Source organism: Phoxinus phoxinus, assembly GCF_949152265.1.
Source record: "Phoxinus phoxinus genome assembly, chromosome: 17".
In the NCBI taxonomy this organism is placed as follows: Eukaryota; Metazoa; Chordata; class Actinopteri; order Cypriniformes; family Leuciscidae; genus Phoxinus; species Phoxinus phoxinus.
The window spans coordinates 27,920,184-27,934,220 of record NC_136892.1 but is presented as its reverse complement, the minus strand read 5'-3'; the positions used below and the strand labels follow the sequence as shown (position 1 = coordinate 27,934,220).

Genomic DNA, 14,037 nt, shown 5'->3' with positions numbered 1-14,037 from the left:
GTGAATGCTGCAGCATAAAACGTGACTAATAAAATGTGGCACCAATAATCTCACCCTCCATCTGTTCTCACACACACACAAACACACACACACACGCACACACACGCTGCGCTTTCTCTCTCTCTTTCACACATGCCAGGACTCAACAATAAGTAATTCAGATTTTTACAACATTTTTACTGGCCGCACCACAAAGACACTGAACATTTTTATTTTTAGCAATATGTTTTTATGTGCCAGAAATATGTATATTTTCCATTCCATTTTAAGTTTAAATTAAAAAGCTATAATGTAAATCATTGACAGCTATAAGTTTAACACACGAAAACAATGACTTGAAAAAAACTATCAATAGATGGTTTGCATTGCATTTTCAAACCATTACTGATGCTTCCAAAACTATCAACAGTTGCATTTGTAATTTGGTGGTAACATTAGTAACAAGATTTAAAATCAGCAGAATTTGCAACAATGTTTAGTCTGTCACTTAAAACCAAATGTTTACATTTTTAAGGCATATAAACTCACACACGACCAACGACTTGCTCCATCCAGGAAAACACACACACACACACACACACACACACACACACACACAGATCACACTGTTGATTGTTGTGATGTAATGTTCCTGTAGTTGACCCTGCTGCCTTCATTAGAGACTGTAATTAACCGCTAATACACAAACACACACACACACACTTTGCCTGTTTTGTTTGCTGTTCTGCCATCATTGTGCATAATATAAGGCTCTCGCCCACATCCTCAACCACCGTGAAATGCTCTCATTAACACACACACACACACACACACACACACACACACACACACACACACACACACACACACACACACACACACACACACACACACACACACACACACCTGCTTTAATGCAGCTGTTGAACTGTGCACACTTCAGTTAGGTGGTGTGTGTGTCCGCGTGTGTCCGCGCCACTTCTTGTTCTGAGCAAATGAAATCCAAAGGCCAAATTAATCCATCTAATCATTTCACAATTAAACAGACATTGTTCCCTCTGCTAATTCTCTCTCTCTCTCTCTCTCTCTCTCTCTCTCTCTCTCTCTCTCTCTCTCTCTCTCTCTCTCTCTCTCTCTCTCTCTCTCTCTCTCTCTCTCTCTCTCTCTCTCTCTCTCTCACAACAGTGTACTATATGTGAAGAATTATGCATTTAAAAAAAAAAAAACACCTATTCTAATCGATCCCAAAGACAAAATAAATACTTTGTAAAAGGGCATTATTGGTCCCCTTTAATATGTAGGTCGATTATGCAGTTATTCATTTGACTAGTGAACTCCGACAAAATAGTTCAATATTGTGTGTGTGTGATCTTGACAGGAAGCTGAAGAATGGGAAAGCTGCAAATGACGAATCCAGATCCGGAAGTGAATCAGACTCTGAGAGTTCCTCGTCAGAGAGCTCGTCTGAATCCGGATCACAATCTGAACTGGATTCAAATTCAGACTCGGGAACAGACCAAAAGAGAAAAACTAAGTCTAAACCTGTCCAGTCCAAACCGGTTACAAATGTAAGAAGTACAAGAGAGTACAAACAATTATGAATATGTAGTTTTTCTGCATATTACATGCATGTGTGTAACATCTGCCATCCATGTTTTAACTTTAATGTTTGTGTGTATGTTCAGCAGGCTGAGAAGAAGGAAGTGTCCCTCCTTGATCTGGACGACTGTAAGTTTGTTCTGATGACTTGAGACATTGTGATGTTTTGTAATAGATTGGTTATTTTCTAAATTCTACTCTCTACATACTGGTTCCAGAAATAAAAAAATCTGATTAATTTTCCCCATAGGGAAATAGATTTTTAATGATAAATTAGAAGCCTTTAAAGACGGACCTATTGTGATTTTTATTTTATTTTTTTATAATCATGTTTAACATCAGAATTCTTGGGGAAAAAATGACATTAGCCATGATTCTGCAAGGATTCTGCCACCAATCAGAGATTTGCAGCGAGAAAATTACGAAATCTCATTACTAATCTTTTTTCTGATTACATAAAAAAAAAAAAATCTCATTAGAAAAAAAAGACATAATCTCATAATTAAACCTCATGCTTCGCACAGGCTATTTAAGACAGTATTGGCTATGACTCAATGACAAATGCTAGACTAGACACTAGGTTGGCAGCTCATTCCACCAGAGAGGAACCGAGAGGGTGAAAGTTTTGGAGAGTGAGTTGAGTTGAGTGAGCTGGCGGGAGGGAGGGAGGGAGCATACATTTGTAGTAGTGAGTTGAGATAGGGAGGAGCGGTTCCAGTTGTAGTCCTATTTGTAAAAAAATAAAAATGGCACAATTTGGAGAAGATGCAAGGCGACGATATGGGTTTTAACGTTGTTGTTTTTGTATTTGCAGTCTCGCCCGTGCCGGTGAGCACACCCAAGAGCTCCATCTTGTCTCCTAGTCTTCTGTCTGACCTGCAGGGGCTCTCAATCTCATCCAGCGCATCGGCCTTACAGGTGTGCGTGTGCGTGTGCGTGTGCGTGTGCGCGTGCGTGTGCGTGTGCGCGTGCGTGTGCGCGTGCGTGTCCGTGTGTGTCCTTTTTCTGACTTTTTGTGGGTAGCTCTCTAGAATACTTTATTCTGATTGGTCATGGAGTTATAAGTATCTAAATGACTGCTAAAGTGTATATTTAAAGGCTGGAACACACCAAGCCGTTTTTTTGAGCGTCGGTCGGCTTAGTTTTTCCGGTGTGTTCAGCACAATTGGCTCTAGTCGGAAGCCGTCTGTTTTTTTGGGGGGATTGGTAAATCCCTGAGCATTCGAATACACATATATTTTAATAATAACATGAGCCGACTGGAATGAAGGAAGTGAACGGCTTGATTTATATTCAAAAAGCTAAGCAAGCGCTGCTTTGTTTACGGTTTCTGCAGTCCTAGTTTGAGTTTCCCTTTTTGACTGACGAAAAATAGACTATATGCTGGTATAGACAGATATTTACTTGCACGCAGGCGGTAAATAAAGGCGGTCGCCTTTAGTCCTTTTGGTGTATTCAAGCGCAGCTTTTTGGCCGAGGCTTTCGCCACCGCTAGTTCTTTGACATCGGCTTGGTGTGTCCCAGGCTTAACTGTATATTCATTCTGTTTGGGTTTATTTTGCATTAATGACCGACTGACTGTACATGCCTCTTCCTTTTTGTCATTTCCTCCCCAGTCTTTTGTTTGTGTCCATCTATATGTCTTGGATGTTCTTTGTTTCCTTGTCCTGTTGTATTATAGATTGGTTTTTCATTGCCTTCCCTCTTTCTTCTCCACCAGTGTGTGTCCAGCGTGTGTGTGTGTGTGTTATCAGCGTATGTGATTGTTGACCTTTTGCAGTATGAAGGCTCCTTCCTCTCCCGCGAGAGTCTTGTGTCAGGGAGAGAGGGATGTCAAGAGAGCGAGAGGGAGGGAGAGATGTCACTGAGAGATGAATGAAGCATGTGTGGTCATTTCTTCTCAAATACTATCTGTGTCTTTCTCTTTTAGGATTGACACATGAACTGTTATATCCCTGCGGCCCACAGACACCTCCTGACAATAACACACACACTCTATACGCGTGTTTATAGACCAGCGCTGCTGTCATATTTCAACCAGAAGATTCTTTGTGGGATCTGGACCTTGATCTTATTGTTTGTAATACTTTGTGTTGTTTTACACTTTCATATGTTCAGAAAGACATCACTAACTCTATGGGTACATAGTGATATTTTGTGTTGAAAGGAGAACTGTAAACACGTCGACACTTATTTAAAAATAAAAGTTAATAAATGCTAATGAGTAACTGGCATTTTCAACACATTATGGCTTGCTAAAATACCATTCAAAAGTTTGAGAGATTGGTAAGATTTTTTACTGTTGTACTGAAAGAAATCTTTAATGTTTAACAAGGCTTCGTTTATTTGATCAAAATACTTATACAAGCTACTTAATAAAATATTAGTATTTAAAATAACTGTTTATTATTTGAATATATTTTAAAATGGCATTTATTCCTGTGATCAAAGCTGAGTTTTCAGCATCATTACTCCAGTCTTCAGTGTCACATGACCTTCAGAAATCATTCTAATATGACTATTTGCAGCTCAAGAAAGATTTCATGTTATTATTAATGTTGAAAACTGTGATGCATTATATTAGGGTTTCTTGTAGAATAGTATGTTAAAAAGAACAACATTTATTTTTAAAATAGAAATGTTTTGTAACATTATAAATGCCTTTAGTGTCACACTTGATCAATTCAATGCATTCTTGCTGAAGACTTTTTTTCCAAAACTTAAGTGTACTTATTTCCACCCCCCCCCCCCGGTTTTAACGAAAATAGCCACTTGTCCGCACAAATTAGTAGACCTGAAGTAATTGACCGTTCGCAAAGACCAGCCCCCCTTAGTTACTGTCGCTATGTCCGACAAGCTACGCCGCTCTCATACACACACACCATGTTCTCACGCAGTGAAAAATACATCGCGGAGCAGAGAGGACACTGACAACACACTGACAGACAGGACAGACCAGGTTACTTTTCGGTTACTTTTGATATTAAACATATTAAACAAAGTCTCACCTTTCAAATTTGATCATTTTTTAAAAGAAATGTAACCAATAAATACCGTTTTGTGGCTCTTTAATGTGTCTGACAGATCGCTGTAGAGCCTCAGTTAAAGCTGCTCGTGAACCGATCATCTCTTCCTTCTAGTTCATTTATAGCATCAAATAAACATGAATGAACATTAGGAGGAATGTTGTTTTAACCGCGGAAAGACGTCAGTACACTCCGTTTTTCAAGTTCAAATCATCCCATGTTAATCTACTAACTCTCCTGACTGCTTTGTCGGACAAAATGACGGATGGCGAAGTATGATTGGTCAGATCACCTGTCAATCAAGCTCCCTGCGAAGGGTCAATTATTGTGTAAACTGCTTCAGATCAGTTTTTCAGAGATTTTCAGAACTGGCTGATGGCAGAACAACAAAAGTGCACAGGTTCCAAAATCTAACGACATACTCGTCAATTGACAGTTCTTCCCTCCTTGGTTATTGTTGTTTCCTCAGACAAGCATTCCACAGGAATGATTTGGATATTTCCATGAACAGTGTAATTTTCAGTAAAACATTCCCTTAAAGAGCTTAACATTAATTTGATATTATAATACTTTGGCTGGAAATAATAGAGAGATTGCAAGAAATTATGCAGTGGAGTGATTTAAAAACTGTTAAGACTGAGTTAGAATCGAGACTAATGCTTTTTACTGTTAACCAAAAATAATGTGCGTTTAAAACTATCTGAACACACAGATCCTCATTAGAGAAAGAACAAAAAGCATGTGGAGAATATGATAGCAACAGTATGGGGAGGATCAGTCAGTAATAATTTTAAAACGAAGGGTTGTTAATGCACATTTTCTGTTTTCAAAATATCTTTTTGATTACATATTGTGTAAAACAAGTTTTCTATTCATTTCATTCAAAGTAATTTATACAAAGTAATTGTGTACATCCCAATTTCTGACTTTAAATTGTATTGTATCATATAATACAATTTCCAGATCCATTCCTCCATGTTCTCAAATTTCCTGTCCTTTTTTCTGATATTATTAATATTCTAATTTTATTCGAAAATTCTGAATGTCAAAAAAGCATACAAAGGTCATACTGAAATATTACTTTCAGTATACGAGCATGCTGTTAAACTACGAACACTGACAGCACTGTGGTTGAACTATGATTACTGATAACGCTCGATCCTTGAGATCCTTGAAAGAAAACTTTTAAACTTCCATCTGTCAGAATTCCTATTCTCCTCCTGTCCATCACCGCAGGGTTGCCCCGGCGACCTGTATCCCCGCGTTGGGCGGGTGCTTTGATTGACAGGCTCGTCAGGACCGGGCCGCCGCGCAGCTAGAAGCTGTTAGGCACAGGTCATTAGAATACTACCCACGAGCCTCGGCGGGCAGGCTAATCAGAGCTGAAATAAAGGGTGAGATTGAGAGAAAGAGAAAGGGCTTATTTAAAGTCAATGCTATGCATAAATACATTACAGGCCGCTATAATCTTAGTCACGGTGGATAAACCTCATCTCTCTCGCTCGCACATACATGCATTCAAACGTGGTCATTTATTATGGTGTGTCACGTCACACAGCTGGTCTTTCTTAGCCGCGTGCATGCAGATGTATGAAAATATATTCATATGACACGGCCGCGTGTGGGTGTGTGTGACTTTGGCAGGCACGGGTACGGATGAAATAACGGTGTGTGAAATAGAGAGACACTCCGATGCATTCTGGGATGGTTAGCGGCGGTATTTAGCCGATCCGGGGGTCAGTGTGCGAACTATCTGCCTCGGCTCCTCCCGTTTCTAATAACATTTTGACGTGCGGATCTGCTCTGAAATACTGTTTAAGCTCACGCCGGGGGAGCCGGCTGATAACTTTTCATTCATAATTAGCGCAGGGCGAATGGGGGCCGAATGCGGGGCGTTGGAGGGAAATTGAACTGTCAGTGTAGGGCGAGCGGGGGGCGAACGAGGGCGAGCGCGGGCTGGGGGGCGTTTGACCCCATCACAATCCGGGGGCCGCGTCATAATTTGTTCATTTGGTGCCCATCAGCCGGCCGGCGTTGCCGCGGTGACCCCGTTCTTCTCGGAGCACGCTCAGTGCCGTCCTCATTATGACTCAGCAGCAAGGTAGAAACGCACGTGGAGACTCGTGCTGTCAATCACATGTGCTTACACATTTTAGCGTTTTTTGTGCTCAGTAGGACAGTTTTGATTTGATTTTTTTTTTGTCAGTTCAGTATTTTCCTCAGGATTTTGTGAGACTTTGGTTGGGTGGAGCTCAGATTTTCTAGAGGGGTCTAGGGACATGGTCCCATGGAATTGTTTTTTTATTTGGATATTTAAAGTTAAATGCATCAATCTGGTGCACTTTGAAAGCAAAATTAAGAGTTCCACCCCTTTTCAATAGTGCAAAAAAGTCTTTGCACTAGACTTTAAAGGTCCCATGACATGGGGTTATTATATTATTTTATAATGTGTCCTGGGTTGCCCTTATAATGTTAGTATGTTTTTTAGATAGAAAATAGTCATAATTTAGAAACAAAAGGCATTTTTCCTAGCCCAGTTTTAGCCTCTGATTTGAACGCTCTGTTTGAAGGGGCGTGTCTGTGTGAGACTTCGGTGTAACCGCCCACTGCTGTGATTGGTTGACATGCTTGCATATGAAATAGCTACTTATTACATGTGAAACTCTCTCGAATACTTTTACTACAGTTATTATACGTTTTTACTATTACAGCTATCGAGATAAACAAATCGTCAGAAGTTTTTAAAGTATTTAAGATCTATTCCAATCACATAAAATGTTGCCGTGATGAGCATTGCGCAAGCAGATGACAGTCTGTTGTTGATCACGAGAATGAAGATCTTATCATGGCAACGCAGTTTCTGCACTCTCTCTGCTTTCACCAATGCAAACACGATGATGTAAATACGGAGAGCGATCATGTGCAGTGTAACGTGCGTCATTGATTTCATAACGAGTTTGGCTAGTGTCCAGATAAACTCGATCGCGCTGTGTCCATGAGAAAATGAGCTAGGAAGTAGGAACGCGTGCGCGCGATTCCTACAAAGATTGTTCTTTGATCGCTTTCTGTATATAATTTATTCACAATTTAAATACGATTATTTTCATCCTACTAAAAGAAACGATGTGAAGTTGATATTTTAGTCACTGGCTTAACTTACTGAGGCATAAACAGCAGTATTGAACGATTTGAGAGAAAGATTACGTTACCTGTCTGAACTTGAACAATTAACGTTACACATCAGAAATTGTTGCTCGGCTTGATCGATTTATTTTCAGACGTTCGTCGAGGCCAGCTCTGTAGTGATCCAAGTTGAGGAAACAGTCGTCGGTGAAATGTGTGCCGCAGACATGCAAAACTTTGAGGAGTTGTGTCGGCGCATTTCCAGAGGAAATGAATCCACTGGTTCTTCTGGGGCTTGGAGGAAGGAACTAAAAAAAGGCTTCGGTGTTCATTTGTACATCCAATTATTGAGCAATTATTATGCTTCGCTCGCTCAAAAGCCATGATATCTCCCGTCCCGTGGACAAACTAAAATCGCGCGCACGCGTTCCTGCTTCCTAGCTCATTTTCTCATGCGGGAAATATTCTCTGGGCGGGCAAAGCAGAGAAAGGGGAGGTAACATTTCCTCCGTATGACGTCATACGGAGGAGATTCAAGATCAGCCCGATTGAGCTTCCACTTTTTCAAAGGCAGAGAAAGATAGCAAAAGCTCGATTTACACCGATTGAAATTTCTAGAAACTTGGGGACCATATACAGGCTAGGGGAACTCATATTAATGTTAAAAAACCTCAAAAATTGAAAATTTCATGTCATGGGACCTTTAAAGACTCAATACAGGGTTATTAATTTACTAAAATTAAAACCATAAAAGCTTTCTTTACTTGAAATTAAATTACATTTTCATTTTTAATAGTTTTAACTATGTACTTAAATAATTAAAACTAAAACTGCAATCAAATTAATAAAAACTATGTAGACATATTAAAAAAAAAAATCTCAAATTAAAATTAAACTGAAAATATAAAAATAAAAACTAATTCAAAATATGAACAAAATCTATAATAGTATCTCTATTATATTATGATGCTATAATTTCACTGACCTCTTTTTTTTAGTTGTGATAGTCACAGTCCACTTCACATTTACACTAGTGTTTTTAGGAGGCCAAACAATTGAATATAATAAAAATAAATAATGTTATAATATTATATGTAAGATTGACATGTACTATTGTAATACATCTGCTCTGTAAAATCAAATCATAATATTCCATAATAGCTATATTAATAATTATTTTGCTTTACAGTAGTACAATTACAGTACTTATTCAACATTAACTCGAGTTAAACCCTCAAGGTTTTATTTTGGCGTTTATGTGTTCAGTTGAGAGCAGGTTTACAAAGTTTCTCTTTACAAGCCTGGTGAAATGCTGTAATCATCGGTCCACAATAAAAAAATTTATTATGCAAATGAAAAAATAAACCTTCTGCATGTTGCATTCCCAAATGGACGTTAAACGGATAATTCACCCAAACATTTTTATTCTGTCATAATTTACTCATACTCATCATAAACTTGTAAGATTTTCATTCGGAACACAAATGAAGATGTATTTGGATGAAATCTGAGAAACCCTCCACTTTGATGCCTCAAAACGTTCATAAAGAGATTGTAAAACTTATCCATATTTTCAGAGGAGACCCGATCGCTTTATGTGATGAACCTTTAAGCACATGCAGAGTTCGCAGCATTTTCTGTGATGCAAGCCACTCTGAGGTGCTGAAAACACTGGATCATGAGCTGCTCTGTTGTAAATGAACATGGTGTCTGAAACGCACAGCGTAACAAACTATATACTTCATTAAATTGTAGCCATTTGGTTGCCATATCGCAAATTAGATTTTAGTTTGCTAGATTGACCGATGCGATGGCGCAAAACACAACGTTATGCTTGCATCTTTGTACGTGTTGCCATTCTGAGTTTTGCTACACAAATGAAACTCGCTCGTATTCCTTTACGTTTATTTTACCGCCTTCAATATTAATCACTGTGACTTTTACCATTTGACAGGATCAATGCTTGCACTCACACCTCGCCATTTCACCAAATGACATTTTTCTCTTGCAGACAGTCTCATAAACAAATGAATTAGATTTCAAACAGCAATAGAAAATAGATTTTTAATTCTCTCTGCTGTATGTCCTCCTGTCCTCCGTTTATCCTTCTTTTCCCTCCTCTGCTTTCTTTCTCTCTCTCTCCCTCTTTATCCCGGCTGGCGGATGTGTTTTGCATCTGTCAGCAGAATTGGGCGGCAGCTGGACAGAGAGGATGCTGGGATATGTGAAGGTGACTAGAGCGAGTTGTCATCCATCACTGAGGTTTCCTTTAAGCTCATCCATAATAGAGCCCCTCAATCAAGCTCCCCTTCACACAGGAGACATGTCCGAGTGTGTGTGTGTGTGTGTGTGTGTGTGTGCGAGACTGTGCGGTCAAGGTTACTCTTTTCTTTCGGTTATTTACTCTTCCACCGCCCAGCGGAGTTGACCACTTTATAGGACGTGTGTGTTATATTGGTGATCATAAGCGATGTGTTGTATATTGGCTCGTCCAGTCCTTGAGGACACTGACAGGAGCGGTTATCGTGAAATGGTGGACACAACACTACCCGCGTATTTCTGTGTGGTAAATCTGACGCTGTAAACATTATGGCTACTTTTATCAACACAGACCGGCTTGACAACTCCAAACGCACGGCTGTAAATTTATGTTGTGTGAATGCGTGTGTGTTTTGGTAGGAAGCTTACAAAAGGATATGGCACGTCTAAAGGTGCTTTCAGCTTCACGTGCTCAAGTAACGCTGTTGTTTCAGATACACCAACTCATTCGTACTGTCAGGTTTTCAAAGCAATTTTATTTTGGTTTGTCTAGTTTCAGTTGCGCCATCCGTCATGGTGATTGTAGGTGATGTGCAGGCCCGTACAGAAGCTCTGCAATTATTTTGTTAAATAATTGTATATTAAATAATAAGGTCATTAATAGGTATTTAAATGTATATTAAAATAAACAATAAAAATTAAAAATAAAATAAATTAAAAGAATGTAATATTATTGTATATCTGTATTTAATAATAATATTTTAATATAATTTATCAAAATATATTTTGGCATATTAATATCAATGTTATACATTTTTTTTAATTGAAACCATAACTATTTTTTTTATCTGTATCAACAATTTATCTGTTTTTAATATTATTTAATAATAATATTTTATCAAACTACAATATTGTATAACATTTTCAGCTGTTAATATGAATAAATAGTAGTATTTTTCTTTTAGCTCAATTTAACGCATTTTACCTTATTTAAATCATCTTTCCAGAATTTTGTTGATTTCCTTCTCTGCAAAATCAAAACTAATTTTTATTATTATTTGGTTTGGTTCTGATGTTGGTATATCTTAGTGTTAAAATGTTTAAAGTTGTGAAAACATTACCGGTCTGCAAACCGAGCCTTGAGGCACTTCAGGAATCAGAACCTGAAAGGATGCAATTTTTCATGACACATTTTTAGTTTATTTCCATTGCACTATTTTTAGCTTTTATAACATCCGTCATCGCTCTATGAGAGAACTCCAGTATTGGGTTGCAGATGGAAACCATAGCTCAGAGGGATTGCTGGTGTTGAAGACCGAGCCGCAGCCAATAAATAAATTGCAGGCAGAAATGTCATCCCTGTCCAGGTGTTCAGGAGTGCTGTGTAGAGCCAGAAAACTGCCATCAGCCGCCGATCTGTTCTGCTGTCACACGAGGTAGAGAGAATCCAGAGAGTCAGGAGTAATGCATTGAGACGTCAGTGGTCTTTCCACACTCGTCATATCGATGGCAGCCGGTGTCACAGGACGCAATTCAGGCATGACGATTGGCCTTTCTTTTCTTTGGGCCATTACAGATTTTTCTTTTTAAATCAAACTATTGTAATAATGTGTGAATGTTTGTGATAAGGGATGCACTAATAGAGACATTTTTGCTCAATCAACGGCGGATGATTATTTTTATGTTATTTCTGAGAGAGGATACAATAGTTATATCTAGCCATTATATGTATCTAGCCAGCAGCCATATCACCCTGTAGCCCAAGACTGGTTTCCCACTGAAGCTAAGCGGGGCTGAGCCTGGTTAGTACTTGGATGGGAGACCTCCTGAGAAAACCAGGTTGCTCCTGGAAAAGGTGTTAGTGAGGCCAGCAGGGGGCGCTCACCCTGTGGTCTGTGCGGGTCCTAACGCCCCAGTGTAGTGACGGGGACACTATACTGACAAAGAGCGCCGTCCTTCGGATGAGACGCTAAACCGAGGTCCTGACTCTCTGTTGTCATTAAAAATCCCAGGATGTCTGTCGAAAGAGTAGGGGTGTAACCCCGGCATCCTGGCCAAATTTGCCCAGTGGCCTCTGTCCATCATGGCCTCCTAATCATCCTCCTATACTAATTGGCTTCATCACTGTCTCCTCTTCACCAGTAAGCTGGTGTGTGTGGTGGGCGTTCTGGCGCAATATGGCTGCCGTCGCATCATCCAAGTGGATGCTGCACATTGGTGGTGGTTGAGGAGATTCCCCCTTCTATGTAAAGCGCTTTGAGTGTCCAGAAAAGCGCTATATAAATGTAATGAATTATTATTATTATTATTATTATTATTATTATACATTACCATTCAAAGGTTGTGATGTCAGTAAGAAATTAATACTTTTTATTCATCAAAGATGCATTCAATTGATAAAAAGTGACATTCAATCACTTACATACTTTTGAACTCTCTATTAATCAAAGAATCCTTAAAAGAAATGGTCTCCACAAAAATATTAAGCAGTTTTCAACATTGATTAAAAAATAATAAATGTTTCTTGAGCAGCAAATCAGCATATTAGAATGATTTCTGAAGGTTCATGTGACACTGAAGACTGAAGTACCATGGTAGGCCATGATAAAAGCACATCTCTTAAAGACTTCCTGGGCATGTTCATGATGGGTGTTTGATTATTACCTCGTCTATGTTCTGTGCGTCTTATTTTTGTGTTTTTTAGTGATTGTGAAGCACTTTAGGCAACAGCTGTTGCATTAAATGTAATGTGCTATATATACAATGAAATGAAATGCTGAAAATTCAGCAATTCCTCCAATCAAAATTCAGCTTTGCATCACTAAATTAAATTTGAAAATGTATTCAAATAGAAAACTATTATTTTAAATTGTAATAATATTTGACAATTTTACTGTTTTTACTGTATTTTTTATCAAATAAATGCACCCTTGGTGAGCAGAAGATGTTTAAAGTGGTAAAAACATCACCGGTCCGCAAACAGAGCCTTGATGAATCAGAATATGAAAGAAGACAATTTTTCAGTACACATCTTTACTTTATTTCCATTTTCAGTACTATTTAAAAAAATGTTTTAAGTTTATTGATTTGGAAAAATATTTTATATAACATTAACTGATTTTAATATAGTTGAGCAACCTAATTAGTTTAATATTGATAATTAAAGCTCTAATTATATCTTATAACAATAGGGTGATAACTGGATTTGGAGTGCTTTTGGAAATTAACCAAGCGTTACTCTAACGATAAAGTATTTATAATGAAAATAGCCTTATGCCTCTATCATCTATATCTGTGTCTCAGAGATTTTATATTTAATGTTAATATTTTTTATTAATATAAAAGTTAAAAGGTGGCTTAATAAGGTTATTTAATAAGAAATGGGGTCAATTTGTGTGTGTGCAAGAGAATGAATGTATATACTGTACTGTACCACCTCCTCTTTTTTCTATGTCGCTCTGCAATTGATCAAAGATTGATCATCTTTGTACACACAAAGTTCCTTTCATCTTCTTTCTGTCAGAATTACATCACCTCTAAATGATTGGATTAACCCGTTTAAGACTATAGTCTTTATTATTACTTATTTAGTACCACAAAATTATTCAGAAGTCACTGCTGCTGATCATAATGACCAAATTTCTTTTTTAACATATTGTTCTTTCCATTTCTAATATCCTGGGCATGTACGCAGGCGAGTTCTCCCGTGTTTGTGCCGGAAACCTCCCATGAGCTGCTCCACAGGATGACTGGTAAAGGTCTGTCCGCCCAGTACCGCTTCACCCGCCAGCCCTGTATCTATGGCAACAGCATGGTGTCCCTGCAGCTGACACTGAGCAACAACAGTGAGCAAGCCCTCGAGAACATCCACATCTCTGAGAAGAGTTCCAGCGGACAAAACATCCACCGCTTCAGCGCTATCGGTGAGCTTAACACGCTGTGTAATGCACAGGAATAGTGTGGAAAATTTGACTCTCTTGCTTTTGTTTGAAATAAGAGTTTGAAGTATAAATCGTTCTGAAATTGATCCCATTAAAACATAATCATGATA

The 14,037-nt window shown here is 38.5% G+C and overlaps 1 protein-coding gene across 2 annotated transcripts in view; it reads left to right on the top strand.

Moving 5' to 3' along the window:
- Nucleotides 1–14,037, top strand: part of ap3b1a (adaptor related protein complex 3 subunit beta 1a) — a 55,085-nt gene that overhangs the window by 24,011 nt on the left and 17,037 nt on the right. The window contains exons 20-23 of one of the 2 annotated variants that reach the window (XM_079586985.1): nucleotides 1,358–1,547; nucleotides 1,665–1,707; nucleotides 2,393–2,496; nucleotides 13,681–13,909. In XM_079586985.1, coding sequence (XP_079443111.1) covers nucleotides 1,358–1,547; nucleotides 1,665–1,707; nucleotides 2,393–2,496; nucleotides 13,681–13,909 — 566 coding nt within the window. The remainder of the gene's footprint in view (nucleotides 1–1,357; nucleotides 1,548–1,664; nucleotides 1,708–2,392; nucleotides 2,497–13,680; nucleotides 13,910–14,037) is intronic. The other variant, XM_079586986.1, reaches the window with a different exon arrangement.